This window comes from Crocodylus siamensis, chromosome 7 (assembly GCF_052110815.1).
Source record: "Crocodylus siamensis isolate JL-2025a chromosome 7, ASM5211081v1, whole genome shotgun sequence".
In the NCBI taxonomy this organism is placed as follows: domain Eukaryota; kingdom Metazoa; phylum Chordata; order Crocodylia; family Crocodylidae; genus Crocodylus; species Crocodylus siamensis.
Genome location: NC_143401.1, coordinates 95,582,400 through 95,597,018, shown reverse-complemented (window position 1 = coordinate 95,597,018; position 14,619 = coordinate 95,582,400). Strand labels below are relative to the sequence as shown.

General features: G+C 43.5%; 1 protein-coding gene across 10 annotated transcripts in view; it reads right to left on the bottom strand.

The window, feature by feature from the left end:
* Positions 1 to 223: 223 nt before the first annotated feature.
* The window catches only part of SH3PXD2A (SH3 and PX domains 2A), a 324,297-nt gene continuing 309,901 nt past the window's right edge, over positions 224 to 14,619 (bottom strand). For all 10 annotated transcript variants that reach the window (XM_090058574.1, XM_090058576.1, XM_090058575.1 and 7 more), the window contains one exon: positions 224 to 14,527. In XM_090058574.1, coding sequence (XP_089914700.1) covers positions 12,638 to 14,527 — 1,890 coding nt within the window. In that variant the 3' untranslated portion in view covers positions 224 to 12,637. The remainder of the gene's footprint in view (positions 14,528 to 14,619) is intronic.

The window sequence follows — 14,619 nt, the reverse complement described above, 5'->3', positions numbered from 1 at the left end:
AAGAGAAATCCCCCCCATGAAAGCTGTGCTGGAACAGACGCGTGAATCTGCTCTCTGCTCACAACCGGAACAGACCAAGTTTTACCCCTGCATAGGGTTCAGTGAAGCTGAATCTGCCCTCAGGGTCATATCGACAATGAGATTGGGAGAACAAAAAGGGCGGGGGGATGGGAAAAAAGCAAGAAAAGAAGAAAAAGGATGAGAAATAAAACCAAAACCTGGGTCACAATTAAAAAGGTCAAAAAATTTATTTTTGTTCTCAGGGCGTATAAAGGAGGCGATGTAAACAAAATACAAACAAAATAGTCACAAATCAAATCTTACAGTCTGCAAGCATTTGAAGATAGAGTATCCTTTCCTCCCCTACCTCCCCCCACCCCACGCATGGGAAGCCTGCGCCAAGTGTTAATGAACAACTCCGAACCTTTAAAAGGTCCTCTGGGGGCTTTGCTGAGCTTGAAACCCAGGGCTGGATTTCTCTTTTACAAAAAAGGACACTGCATCTTTGTGATCAAACACTAAAAAACATAAATATTACAAATATTTAAAGATCATATTTAGCACCACACTTGGTCCAATCAGTGAACTGGGAGATGACTATCAAGTCCTCTCTGCCTGAGACGCTGAATGTTGCGGTTTCACATTGCAAGAATTTGTCACGCAAAAGAGAAGGCAGCCCTCGCAGCCCCTCCTATGCCTTTGCGGGTCACGTGTGCACGTATGGGTCACCAGACCCCTCGCAAGGTGGAGCGTGCGACCCATGGGCCACAACGCAATGGGCAACGGTCCGGTTCTGTAGGACACAAAATCCCTTTGGTGCCGAGGGGATGGCCAGCTTCTGTTTTAGTACTGCATATCCCTAAAGGTCTGGAGTAATTCTGGTCTTAGGAAGGGCTAGACAACTGTTTTTTTGCTGCGAGCTTCCCATTCCCACAGCATCCCACCACCTTTGGTAACATCACAGATTTCTAGATCTGCTGTGGCAGCTGCCGGAAAGGAGCAACGTTTGCCCCAAAATGGGGAGACTTAGCCCAGATACTTAAATGTACCCAAAACATCCAGATCACAAGCTCACGGTATCGGGCACTATTTATTCCAGACCACTACAAGGCTTCGACAGGCAAGCAGTGTAGACCCAAATGGCTCTGGCATCCAATGGAAACATACACTACTAGACATTATACCATCACGGTACAGGATGTGACCTTTGGAGTATTTGCACCTGAAAACATTTTGGCCCTATTGTAGGCTTCCTAGGGACAGACATTTTCAGACCGATGGCTCTCAATCTACAAGCTTACCTCAAAAATCAAGGCACTGAGCATGAAGGCGCTCATTCAGGTCAGTGGTCTTTAGCATCTCCAACAGACCAAGCCTCAACTATTACAGGCCAAACTGGAGTCAAAGCTTAGACACAGCGGTGGAGTTTTTGGTAGGCGTCTTCACCCTCAACCTGTTCTAAATCACGTGCTTGGCAGATACTGCAAGGCTAGCGCTCTCCATGTGATAAGGGATCCTTGCAGAATTTAAAAATGCTTTACTGGTATAAACGAGTCTCCTCCCCAAACATTAATGCAACTTGTCTGCTTCAAAACACAGCTCCGCCGAGAAAAACAAAAAAAGACGACAAAAGCTGACAATCCAAAAAACTGCATCGAGAGTTGATCTGGGGTTGCTGGGCAAGGTGTCTTTGTGAATTTAATGGACATACACCTGATGCAAAGAAGGAGGCCAGGGTTATGAATGCCGTGCCCCTAGGTCTCACACCAGAACTGCTTATGCCAAGAGTGGCTCAACCTTGCAATCAGGTGTAAAATTGTCTCAAACCCACAATTGTCTTGGTCTTTTGCATCCAGTAAAGAAAAGCCTCTTAAGCCATTCTGGATTGGGAAGTGAAAGCTTTAAACAAAGGGGAAAAAAATTAAAAATCAAGGCCTTCTGATGGGCACTGACTTCACCAGGATTCATTTTGCCCTTGGTAGGGCTTGCTCTTAGCTACATCCAGAACAGCAACTTTCCTGGGATATTAAACCAATCCCCTGCAGGGCAGCAAGCCACGTAAACATGCATCTGCATGTAGAAATCAAGCCCGTGGCAGCAGACATATGCACTGCCAGGCTGAGCCTTCTGCTTGCATTTTGAAATAAACACACAGGTGAGGCAGTGACGATATCCCAGTGCAGAAGGCATGCTAACCGACTACACCCTCCGAGGGAACGGGCCAAGAACAGTTTCCCAATGAAAATTAGGTTCCTGTTCTTTTCATGGGAAACAAATTCTACGTTGCCGACCTGAACCCACTGATCTGCCTCCTGGGATGCAACTGGAAGACTGGGAGGGAAGTCATGCGGGCTTTCATGTTCAGTCCATCTCGATCAAGATTATTAGGGCCTCCCACAATGGTCCATGCAAACAATGATGCCACTTGCAAAAACAAAACAAAACAAAACCAAACCCCCAAAAACCCACCATTCAATTGCAGGACTTCTTTGGTACAGGGGGAAATTCTCTCCAAGACAAATGCCAATTTTCCAGTCGGGGGAAGTATTTTCATGGGCATATTGGCAAGCCACCTGTGCAGAGGCAGGTCTACTCAACAAACAGTTCCATAATCTGGTCACCATCTCCAGCAAGAGATAAAGAAGTCTATTGCCTGCAGTCACTCTTTCTGTGTCTTGCTCCACACTTGCTATTAGGTAAGTGCTGATTCCACCAACAGCAGCAAAAACACCCGCCTGTTCCATTAGGATCAAATTTTGGGACTAAAAGATCAAATATTTGCACAACAAATAATTTGCTAGCAAGGGTTATGGGTTATTCCATCGACATCAAGGCACTGCAGGCTAGCAGTGAATGTGGCCCAAAGGTGGTATCAGAAGAAAGCTTCCCCAATTTCCCCCCACCCCTGCCCCATTCATTTCCTTCCTACCTCAGCAATGAGCAGCGAAGACCACCACTGTTTTGTTTCACCTCTCCCAGAACAAACTGAATCGATTCCTGCCTATATCCTCTCAACTCAAGACTCTCCGTTCTTCCTTCCCCCGTTAGGCTGCCACAGAAACCGCAACAACTTCCAGAAAACACCTCTCCAAGCAATAATAAATAAATACATACATGAGCTCTACCACACACACACCAGGACCAGCCACACTTTTCTCTACTCTGGACACCAACGTTCTCCCCCAAGCCGCTCGCTCGCTCGCTCGCTCTCTAGGACAGCTACGTTCCCACCCTCTAACCCGTGGAAATAAAAAACTAGATCAATGCAGTCATGAGAACAGTAGCCAATGGTGATGGTCACGTTAAGAGCGTCAGCAACTGACAATACCAATAGCAGGACGCTGCCCAGCCAATACTCGGGCACTTTGGGGTTTATAGCGAGGATCAAATTTTAAAACCTGGACAGACTTTGGCCTCAACCCAATGAGACCTGTTAACATTTATTGCATGCCTACCCCCTGCTCAAGTCCACAGGCCCACTTCCATGTCTGAAGTCAAGCCTTACTCCATCCAGATACTGGAGCACCTGAAATCGGCATGCTAAATTTTTTTTAAACCTCAAGATCATCCTTTAACCGATTTTCAAAATCAAGACACTGGGTGCTAAATAACCCTGAAAGTAAATGGATTTAGAAACTGTTAGGCACCCGCATTTGAGAATTCAGGCCCCATTTTCAAGGTCAGTAAAAGCAAGCCATCAAGCTGCAGGAGAGACTTCTTTATAAAAGATACCAACTTTGATATCGTAGTCCTGATATAAATAGGAGGATTACATTTCATCCTTTCCAAAGCCTGGCTCCCAGGGTAGCAAACAGGAAAGCTATTTGCAATCAGTTTTCAAATAAGGGTACGGCATTTTGACAAGTGACAAGCAATGAACTAGCAGAGCACTTTGATGGTGACATCAGCACAAACAATGTGACCGCAGCAATGTTCTGCACCATCTATTGATTGTGCACAACACAAATCTGGGTTCCCTGAACAAAAGGAGCAAGTGTGATGAGACACAGATGGTGCTTCTGCAAGCAGTCCCCATGTTCAAACTCAACCTGAGCAATTCAATTTTCCCCTTCTCCAAGATGCATGTCCAGTAAGACTGAGAAATTCTGGATCCTAAAAAGTTAGTAACTTTGTCCAGTCTATTTGTTATTTAACAATGGACACCACTGGAAATCAATGATTTGTGACAGCATCCTGCGCTTTTAAAACTATTTTAATTTTTTTTTTTCTTGCATTTACCTTTTCTACCTATCCTATTTGACTGTAGTTATTCAAACAACTTGAGTTCTACTTGTTCGGGCAGTTTCATGGCTCAACTTAAATACGATGGGGCCTAGATTCAGAATATGATATGCCCACGTTTGGGGCTGAGGTACAGCTATTTTGGATTGCTCAAGAAAAGTTTTCAAACCAGAATGTAACTGCTTGCATAGTAAAGGGTGACATATAACGTACGTGTACGTATCATGCTGATCTTTCCAAATCGATGGCTTACAACCAATGACATTTTGGAGACCCTGGAACCAAATGCTTGTAACATTTACTTTTAAAGTCTAAGAGGGTTTTTTAAAAAAACACAAAACAAACCCCCACAAAAACCCAAAATACAACAGAATAATATCCCCCGACCAACAATGGTTTTTCAACACCCTCCAATGGGGAGGGGATCTAGAGGAACTACCTCCGTAACCAAATGCCATCTTTGTATTTTCTCTGGCAGTGTCAGAGCAAACAGTGAGCTTGCTAAGGACACTCACTCCCTGCTTAAAAGGACATGCATCCAGCACAGATTTTCATGCCAGTTTTGACTCTTGGTGAACCTTGATAATGCCTATACTCCCAGATACACAAGACACCTTGCTTAAAATAAATGTGTAACACGTTTGCCTTACCTCAATGGATTACGACCTTCACGACAACAGATTGTCATGCCATATCATGTGCAAAACCGAACATTTGGCAATGATGGAGCACACTGTCTAACGGAGAACAGCGATGTATTAAAAGAAAAAAATCTATATAAAAAGCACCAGCAGTATCAAACCCAATAACTTATGGCCTTTAGAAGAAACATCCTTGATCAATATTTTATCTTTATCCATCCCCTCCTGCATCTATACTGTTATCCAGTTACATCTTCCATCTCTTAACTGGATTTTCTCCCTCTCCCACCCACCCACCCACCCCTTTCATTTTGATTCAGTAACAAACAGGAGTCTCGACTCAGGACAGTAGTGGCTTGCACTGCACAAGGACAGACCTGTCGAACGCCAGTGTGAAGGTTTAACCAGATTTATTTTATTTCATTGCTAATTGCACTCTCCAGCTACAGTTAAACTACCTGAATGCACAAATGACCTCAGGATACACTGTGTGGGACCAGCCCAGCCCTGATAACCTACCACAGAAGAGACTAATTTGTCCTACTTGTGCCCTTGCGGGGCCTGGCTTTACAGGAAACCAGTTGGTTGGTTTCACTGGGAGTTTTTCCTCCCATAGGAAGTGCAGAACTTGGCCCCTAGAACAAGCAGATCCGTGAAAACGACTCCTTTCCCCCTCCCAACACACACACACACACACACACACACATACATTTTACATAAGCCCCCCCAAAAAGAAAGAGGGATCCAACTTGTAGCCTGATGGACAACTGTTCTACAAAAGCCTCTGTATTTGGTTGAGCCGAGGCCGAGGAGGCTGAGCCACAGCGACCAACAGGCTTGGTCCAAAGCCCACGGAAGTCAATGGAGCAACTCCCATAAGCTGCACAGGGCTCTGGACCGTGCCCAGCATACAGTACTTGATTTGGACATTACAATTAAAATAATACAAAGAACAATGACCACTGAGATTTCCAGATGAATGGAGACACACAAACACATACCCTGGAGCATGAAGGGAAGACAAATTCTCCAAGCGTTGCTGGGTGGGCTGAATATGCCTGAAGCAAAGCATTACTTGCACACCTGCAACTGGCTTTCAGATGGTGCCATCTGTACCTGTGAAATGCTAGGCTTATAGGCAGCACCTTTCCATCCATCCTCTGCTTCCCAAATTTCCAGGGTGAGACACTGGCTAATAGCAGCAGCACTCCAGTTGATATTTCAATGTTAATTATAAATGAGACCAGCAGTAAATGAAATCATGGTGTCTCCTGCTAGGTGCTTTTAGAGTTGGTCTCATTTTCACTTTGCAGACTTATCGGAGGACACCTAGACTCAAGCTCTCCCCCCACAAACCAACAGTGGAGTTAGGTTACTGCTATGTGCTCTACAGGCCTGACTCTCTATACTAGTTTTAATTTGATTCAACTCCAGGGAGTTAAAGGTCTTTCACAATATGAAAGGTCTACTTCCTAAGAACTGAAATGAGGTTGGTTTGTTTGTTAAGGATATTAGTTCCTGTCCTGAAACAAGAAGAGGATATGTGCTAGAATTTGGAACAAGTAAAAGGTATCTGCTGAGTTCAGTTGTGCTATTAAAATACAAAAGCACCCACATCTTCATAAGGTTTGAAACACTAAGTAACAACTAGTAGAGGGGAAAAATAAAACTGAGGAAAACTTGTACAAAGATATTTAACCAGGGCAGCACAAACTCTGTTCAATGACATTTGAGGGCCACAAAATCCAATTTTTCACATTCTGCAAGGACGGCAAATTTTGCAGCTTCATTGAAGATGACAGCGCTGTTTTGGGGGACAGCAAGTTTGCGCGCCACCTGAAAATCCACCTCTGGGGCTTAACATTTCTCTGTCTCTCTCTCTTGGAAAGGTCAAATCTAAGAGCATCCACATTTCAAAACCAAAACGTCAAATCTGGACAAAGATTGGTTTTTGCATGCCAGAAACATGGAACCCTATGGCAAACTTCCATGTTTCAAATGCAACAATCCCAACATGCAATCTTGTGCGTGAGAAGAGATCTCTTTGGAAGCCAAAAATGAAATGGGCTTTTTGCTTTTTTTTTTTTGTAATTTGATTTTTATAAACAGAGAGGACCGAATGGTATTGAAATCAGGGTTGGCACCAGGGATTCCCCCTTCTTCTAAATTTCCATCATGCTTCCAGTTTTTAACAAGAGGAATTTGCTGAACAAAGTCATATAGCAGAGAAAGAGGAAGAATTAGGCATAGGAGAGACTGATAACGTGTTTTAAAAGGGTCATTCAAGAACCGCATGTGCTTAAAAATGCTCCTGCATATTCCATTGTGATTCTTGCAAAGTGCATGTATAAACCTCGCCCTTTTGCTAATACAGGGAATGTTTGGCTTAGACAGACAGAGACAGACAGACCATATACTCACAAATCCCGTTTCCTCACAACTAAACCCCTTCCCTTTCCTAAGAGTGCATGACTATAGAAATTACAGCTACTTCACACTGTGTGCTCCACTCCACGTCCTGAATGAGGGGCCTGTTTATTCTATGAATATTGCACTTATCCACTCATTGGATTTTTTTTTTCTTGAGAATGCAGAGTATTTGGAAAAAAAGACTAACAAAAACTTAGTAAGGTACAACACAGGAAATTATGAATTCTTAACAAGCTACCTACAGAGATCTAAAATTAAATAGTACTAGTTCTACTCTGTTAATACTAGTAATATGAAAATAATGAATGATTTATCAATTTCCCTTGTTTGTCATAAGTGATAAAAAAGCAGTAACTTTTTTTTTTTAAATGAGGAAAGCAATGGATATATATTACAATAAAATATGCTGCACTAAGATCTGAAAGTGATTAAAACACAATTATATAATGCCTTCGTCAAGATTTACAGTACTGCTATGGAACAAATCTTTTGGGTTAGGTTGAGCAATTTAAGCCCTTAATTTGAATGACAGGAAATACAGAATAATTATGCCACACTTTTTTTTTTTTTTTTTTTTAAATGGACTTACAGTCAGTGCGTACGAGTCAGGCATCGGGCAGTGCAGGCTGCAAGCCATTTGCATGGAGCTTGGTGCTGCCAGGTACATTGCAATGAGACACAGCCATGAAGATCTATCTAGCCAATTAATACAAACTGCCTTCATGTAAGAAAAGCTTAAGAGTTACCTGTTTCATCATCATTATTCTAAGGGAGAAAAAGGAGGTTTTTTGGAGGACAAAAGGGAAAAATGGGAATTGAAGTTTTCAGGCATTATATAAACCTCAATAACAAACTCAGAAGTGCTCATTATTATTAAAGTTGCAGTATACAGCAAAGCCCAAATCATTTCACATTTCCAAATTGATAGGATTGAACTGTACTTGGGATTTTGGCAGTTTCAGTTCCAAGGTTTTACCCTTGGAAAGCACAGCTGGCTGATCAAAGCCACCTATCAGCCGAAAAGAGCAGCAGCACCAGCTTCTTCTTCCACTAGAGGACACCCTTTGATTTCACAAAATGTTTCTTCAGTAGCATTGTTTTTTTCATTTACTTTAAAAAATAAAAGTTTTTCTTTTATTCACAACAGTACTATTGATTTTGGTAGCATGTTAGAAAAAAGTGAGGTGCTTGTTACATTTAAATATTGTTCTTGGTCACAGTGTCAGTTTTGGTTAAAAAACAAAAAACCCTAAACAAGCAAAAAAACCCAACCCAAAAAACTTAAGAGGGACATTAACTCTCTTTAACTTTTGTATAAAACAAGCTAAAATGCTATCTTCCCCCAAATGACCTGCCAATTCTAGCTTTTACAATCTTTCTTTTCTTTTCATTGAAAATTTTCTCTCCTCTATTGCTTTGTGAAAGGTCTTCACGCTCACTAGAGGAAGGTGGCTGGCTATTCAGAGGCAACAGTGAAACCGGCTGCACTCAAAGCGCTGTCCACTAGCAACCTACAAATGTTTCAGTTCAAGTGATCAACATTCGAGAGAGGGTCAAGAACAGAAGCAGCAATTATTATTATTTTCCCTTTTTGAAATCGACCCCTCAGTGTAAGTGCAAGGCACCAGCACATTCAAGCACACACTGCGTCTAAAATGTTACTGAGGCACCTGGGTGGACACTGGCTCAAGCTCATTTCTAGACTCTGATGCATAACGCTATCTTGTTGAGCACACGTGCAAAAGGATCATTTAGACAAAGTTTAGGTTGGAGATTAGAAAACACTTTCTTACTAGGAGGGTAGTAAAACACTGGCACAGGTGACCCAGACAGGTTGTGGCATCTCCATCCTTGGAGGTGTTTAAGAACTGGGTAGACAAAGCCGTGGCTGGGATTACGTCGTTGGGGCTGGTCCTGCTTGGAGCAGGGGGTTGCACTAGATGGGACCTCCAGAGGTCCCTCCCAACCCTATGATTTATGACAGCTCTGGACAAAGTTTGGTACCCAATGGCGCCGCTTTCTCTGCCAAGCCTCCTTTAAAATGCAAAGGAAGGGCTACAGGAGCAATCCAGTTGCTCACAAGTGGTGCTGATACTGCAGAAAAATCTTGTAATACATCAGCATTTGAATGGATGGATATACTGGGACCAGGGCATCCTAACAACCTAACTTAATGAGCTGCACCACTGGTAACTAATTAAGATAAAGTCATTGATATCGGGTGCAGTAGGGAATATTTAGGGTACTGGCCAATGGGGAGGAACAGGACACGACAATTAATTGCAACATGAATTACAGGTTTAATTCCCAGGGTTTTGCAAAATGAGCATAGCACCAAACCTTTGGGCCCAGTCTTGTGAAGATGAAGAAATGCTTAAAAACCTGATGCCCAGCTAGAAGGGAGGGGGTCACCTAACCCCTATTTTGGCCTCCTCCCCCTCAGAGACCTGTTCGGTCTATAGCCGTTGGGCTTTGCAATTAGAAACATTGGTTACCTTCCCTCGCGAGAGGCTGAAGGCATGCTGTGCTGTACTTTGAGGGGTGAGTGGCTCAGTGCAGAAGCTTTGGGAGCTGTGCTTTGTGCTTCCCCAGGAGATGACAGCATGGAAGTGTTTTCAGACAATTTTTTTTGCATATTTTAAATAATTATAAATTAATTTAAATAAATACGTGTGTATGTTGTTGTTTTTCTTTAAATGACAATTATATACTGCACCTTTAAATAATGCACTTAGTTCTCTGCATTGGCTTCCATTTCTGTTTCTTTTATTGGTAAAGTGCATTAATTCAAAATAATGAACCACTTCCGCATCATTATTGTTAAAATAAATCATAATATTAATACAAGTCACTAAGTCACTACTATTAGTACTGCAATCTAGCAGATAACTCTATGTATTGCTCTATTTAATACTGTCCAGCAGAAGAATATAATACTTCTATTATAATCTCACAACAGCTCCCGCAGTCTTTAATGGCTGCTACTATATTAGTACAACTAAAAAAAAAAAAAATGGAAAGAAGCATGAGAGAGAGGGCTGCGAAGCCTCCGACAGACATCCAGTAAGATGTGGTTAACTGGATATATACATACATACATTATATATAAAGACAAAGGTCCAGGACTCTGCACCTTTCAGTATAGGCTGTCGTGTAGCAATGCTTTTCCTGCTCATCACCGCAACGTCTATCGCATCCCACCCCAATGCCCTCCCCCACCCGCACCCCAGCCAAAATGATACAGGATGATGACAGAGCTCTGTTCACAACCCTTGATGGCACCTTTTTCAGTGAACAAAGGGGTATCCGCCATGTCTGCGGCAGTAGCTATTCCCAACCCCACGCCACAAAAAGAATAAAAGACGAGAAGCACATATAAATTGTATATTCTTTTTTTTTTGGCAGAGTAACAGCCCCCCTCCCCCATAACACAATACCATCGTGCTACTTTATGACAGCCCTGGTTTCCAGCTAATTACACTCTTCATAGCCTTTATCTTCAAATCCCCAGTGAGAACTGATATAACGTTTCGCTGGAAAATAAAAAGGCCGCACATCATTTTGTGTAACACCAGTAGTGAAATCATTGCCTTCCCACCCCCATAAACAGGACACAAAACATGGCCCATTATTTAATGAAGCCACACACTGGTCTTCTATTAAATGGTTAATAAGCCCATTAAAAAAAAAGGAGTCAGAAGCAGGAGCTTCTCAAGTACAGGGTAGAGTTAGGGGCTGAAGTGCGTGGTACTAGAGTTGGCTACCTCAAGGACAACTCCGCCATCCAGGCCTCTTCCAAAGGATGCAGCTCTTCGTTCCTCCACCACACTGTGTCATGTTTTCAAGCATTAAAGTTATTTACAACATGAAAGAGAATGGAAGAAAAAGAGGCAGCTTTCTGGTTAGCCACATTTGAGGCCTAACTGCTTTCTTATTAAATCTATTTTTGAGCCTGAAAATCCCAGTTGCTTTCTCCAGTCCAAATGTACTTTTTGGATTCAAGTGGGAACAGAAAGGCAGAACTGACTCCTGCTTTAATTTTCAGTTAAGCAGAAAAAGTCTTTTTCTGGTAAACCAATTAAACAAAAACAGAAAAAAAAACCCCAAAAAGCCCCCTAAAATGAACATCAAAAAATACCCCATGCCTCAAAAAAAACAAAACCCAAAAAACCCCACACCACACAGACTGCACAGAAAACAACAATTCCCCCAAAATATACAAATTAAAGACTGTGCAGACTGAAATCAATGGCTTTTTCTTCTCTTTGTAAACACTGATGTTGCAAAAGGTTACGGCTGTTTCTAATGTCTACCTTTGTGGGCCCTGCCAACAGTCACCATGCTCCGCTTTGGGTCTAAGAGTGAAATAATGCATCAGACTGAGTTTTCATGTTTAAGGTCTCAGAGACATTTTGTTGTAGTTCACGGTGATGCCAGTTTGTAGGAACCCAACTCTGGAAAGACAATCAGTGTGGACCTCTGGGCAGGAACCACACTGAATGGGAGAAAAAAAAAAGGACCTCCAAAATAACCACGATACACAAAGGGCGAGCAGGTGAGCTTGTGAGCATCCAGTTGGCACAAACAGCCTTAAAAACATCTGGAGTCCCATCTCAAGGGCCTAGATCCAGAACAAAAAAGGAAGCAAAAAACCCCCCGTAACCCAAGATCTCATGGAAGCCGTTTCTGGAATATGGGAACAAAACACATCTGCAAAGTTAGAAACTAAATCCCTCCATGATGAAAAGGCTCCAACTCTGGGGAAAAAAAAAAAAAAAAATCGGCTTTTGAGTGAAAAACATGAGTTTCTAGACGGGGTTGGGGTTCCTCTATTTCCGAATGTAATTCCCATCTGCTTACCCCAGTCAAAGTCGGGGGAAATGCATTCAAGACTCCTGGATGGTCCACGTACAGAAAATAAGGAGAGAGGGAGCCACTAACATCTTGTTTGGCACTGAACTCCTCAAGCAGACGCATCAGTTTCTCTCCCTGACACAAGGCACACGTTTGGTTTCCTACCATTGTTCAAGTGGAAAAGGTGGGATATCATACCCTGTTACACACAAGATTATTTAACTCCACAAAAAAAGCATTCATCTATGCTGCCCCTCCTCTATAAACGTGTCCAAATTGCTTCCAGCAGGTCAACTCCCCAACTTCTCCAGAACACAGTGACTTGTCATCAGCATCGCTCAGCCGGTTGGTCCTTTTGTACAAACCGAGAGCACAGGGAAATGTCTTTTTGTGTAGCAGTAATGTTTGTTTTTTTTCCATGTGTACACAGCAGGGACAGTATAAATTAGGGAATTAAAGATATTACAACATTAGTTCTTTTTCTCCAAGTAGTTTGAGGGCACCCAGCCTTTAAATGGTTTCGCACCATCCATGATCTGACAGTACCACCAGCCATTTGGGTTCCTTTCTAGGACCTCCATGCACATGCCTTCCTGAAACCCTGCAGTCTCCTCATCCCCCTCATAGTCTGCAATGGAAACATAGATATCCTTGAGATTGTTGTGGATGAACTGAGATTTTTCAATGGGCTTTGGCCTGACAGTGGACACCGGGATCCCATTTCTCTGGCCCGACAGGCTGGAGGTGGTTTCCGACTCCTCCGTGACGGCTCGATCGGCCAGCTTGGCCTTGGAGTCACCAGGCTGTAAATGGGTACTGCTAAAAGACGCGTTCCGGCGGACAACCCTCAGGTGGTCTGTAGTCGTTAGGGATTCGTTGCGGCGCAGGGAGCATGAGATGTTACTGTCCTTCGGTGGTGGGGAGACAAATACCGACTGTGGCCTCACTGCCAGTTGTCTCACTCCATTCCTCATTTTGACAGGCCCTGATGTTTTGGAGAAGCCGCCAGGAGGCTTACTTGGAATAGGTGGTGTTGCTCTTTTGGTCTGGTTGATGGTATTCAAAGCCTGGACTCTCTTCTCTATCTTCTCCAAGCTGTTCGACTTGCTTTCGTTCCTTCTGTTTTTGGCATCGGTCTCTGGGGCTGAGGTTTCTCGCTGCTGGTTTTCAGCAAGAGCCAGATAGTGGGAAGGGGCCCACCCTTCCATGTCTCCATATTTAAGGTACCACCACCCACTGGCTTGCTTCTCCAGCACTTCTACTTCCACTCCTGCTGGAAAGCAGATTTCAGACTCCTGCACCTTTTGGTAGGCATCAGTGGTCACGTAGAAGCACTTAGAGTTGTTCTCTTGCTCAGTCTTGATGGAGTGGTTCGAACAGAAAATGCCATGGGAAGGAGACGTGATGAGATCTGCCGAGCTTCTCCTGAAGGACTCTTCTTGGTTCTCGGATGCTGTATGGGGAGGGCTTTCAGACTCCTCGCTTCTAGATCCTTTAAGTCCACCTCGAAGCTGTCCAGTTGGCCTCAGCTGACGCCGTAAAGTGCTGATGTCCATTTTTTCTTGGCTTGAAGAATCTGCCTTGTTCAGGAATGGTTTTGGTCTAACTATTGGCTTTGCTCGGATGGAGGGGCTCTGGCCAGGCTCCTTCTTGACACTTGCTTTGGGTATGTTACGCAAGCCAGCATCGGAGGCTGACCTGAGTTTTGTCTCCTCATTCCTGGAATAGTGACATTTTCCAAGATCGGGCTGGATGTTTTTGTCAGACTTGAGCTTCAGGAGTGATGATTTGGGAGAACCAGAACACGGAGAGTTCCTTCGGATCAGGGAGAGCGAGGAGCTTTTGAGGGAATCGGAGTCTCCGCTAGATTCCTTACTTGATAAGGCATCTTCCACGTAAGGTCTGAATCCCTCGTTTTCATAGATGGTTTCTTCTTCGTGGGCAACGTCCTCTGAAGACTCACCGACTTTGAACTTTGCCCTCTGGAGGGACGATACAGGGGAAGGCTTAAACGGCTGGAACGTGCGTTTTTCCAAGGTGCTGTCTTCTCGCTGGCACTCATTCACTTCAGACTCCGAGTCGAAACCAAAGGCAGGCACATCGTACTCGGGCTCTTCATATCTGGGCTTCTGTAGGGAGTCCTGGGCTTCTCCAGAAGATATGGTCCCAGGAACTGCTCCTTCTTCTGAGTCTTTTGGTTTACTGGGAGGTGCTGGGGGAGGAACTTTGGGCCGGGTCAGCGTACTAGTTCTTCTGTTTAAATTGGGCTTCTTCCTTTTATCGATATAAGATGCTGGTGCCCATCCTTCTTTCTCGCCAATCTGTACGTACCACCAGCCACCAGAGTTCTTTTCAATAACCTAGGAGAAGGTTAATACCATCATTAGTCTAGAGAAGTAATTAGTCAAGTTTTTTTTTTTTTAAATTATTAATCTAAACACTTGTACAATGC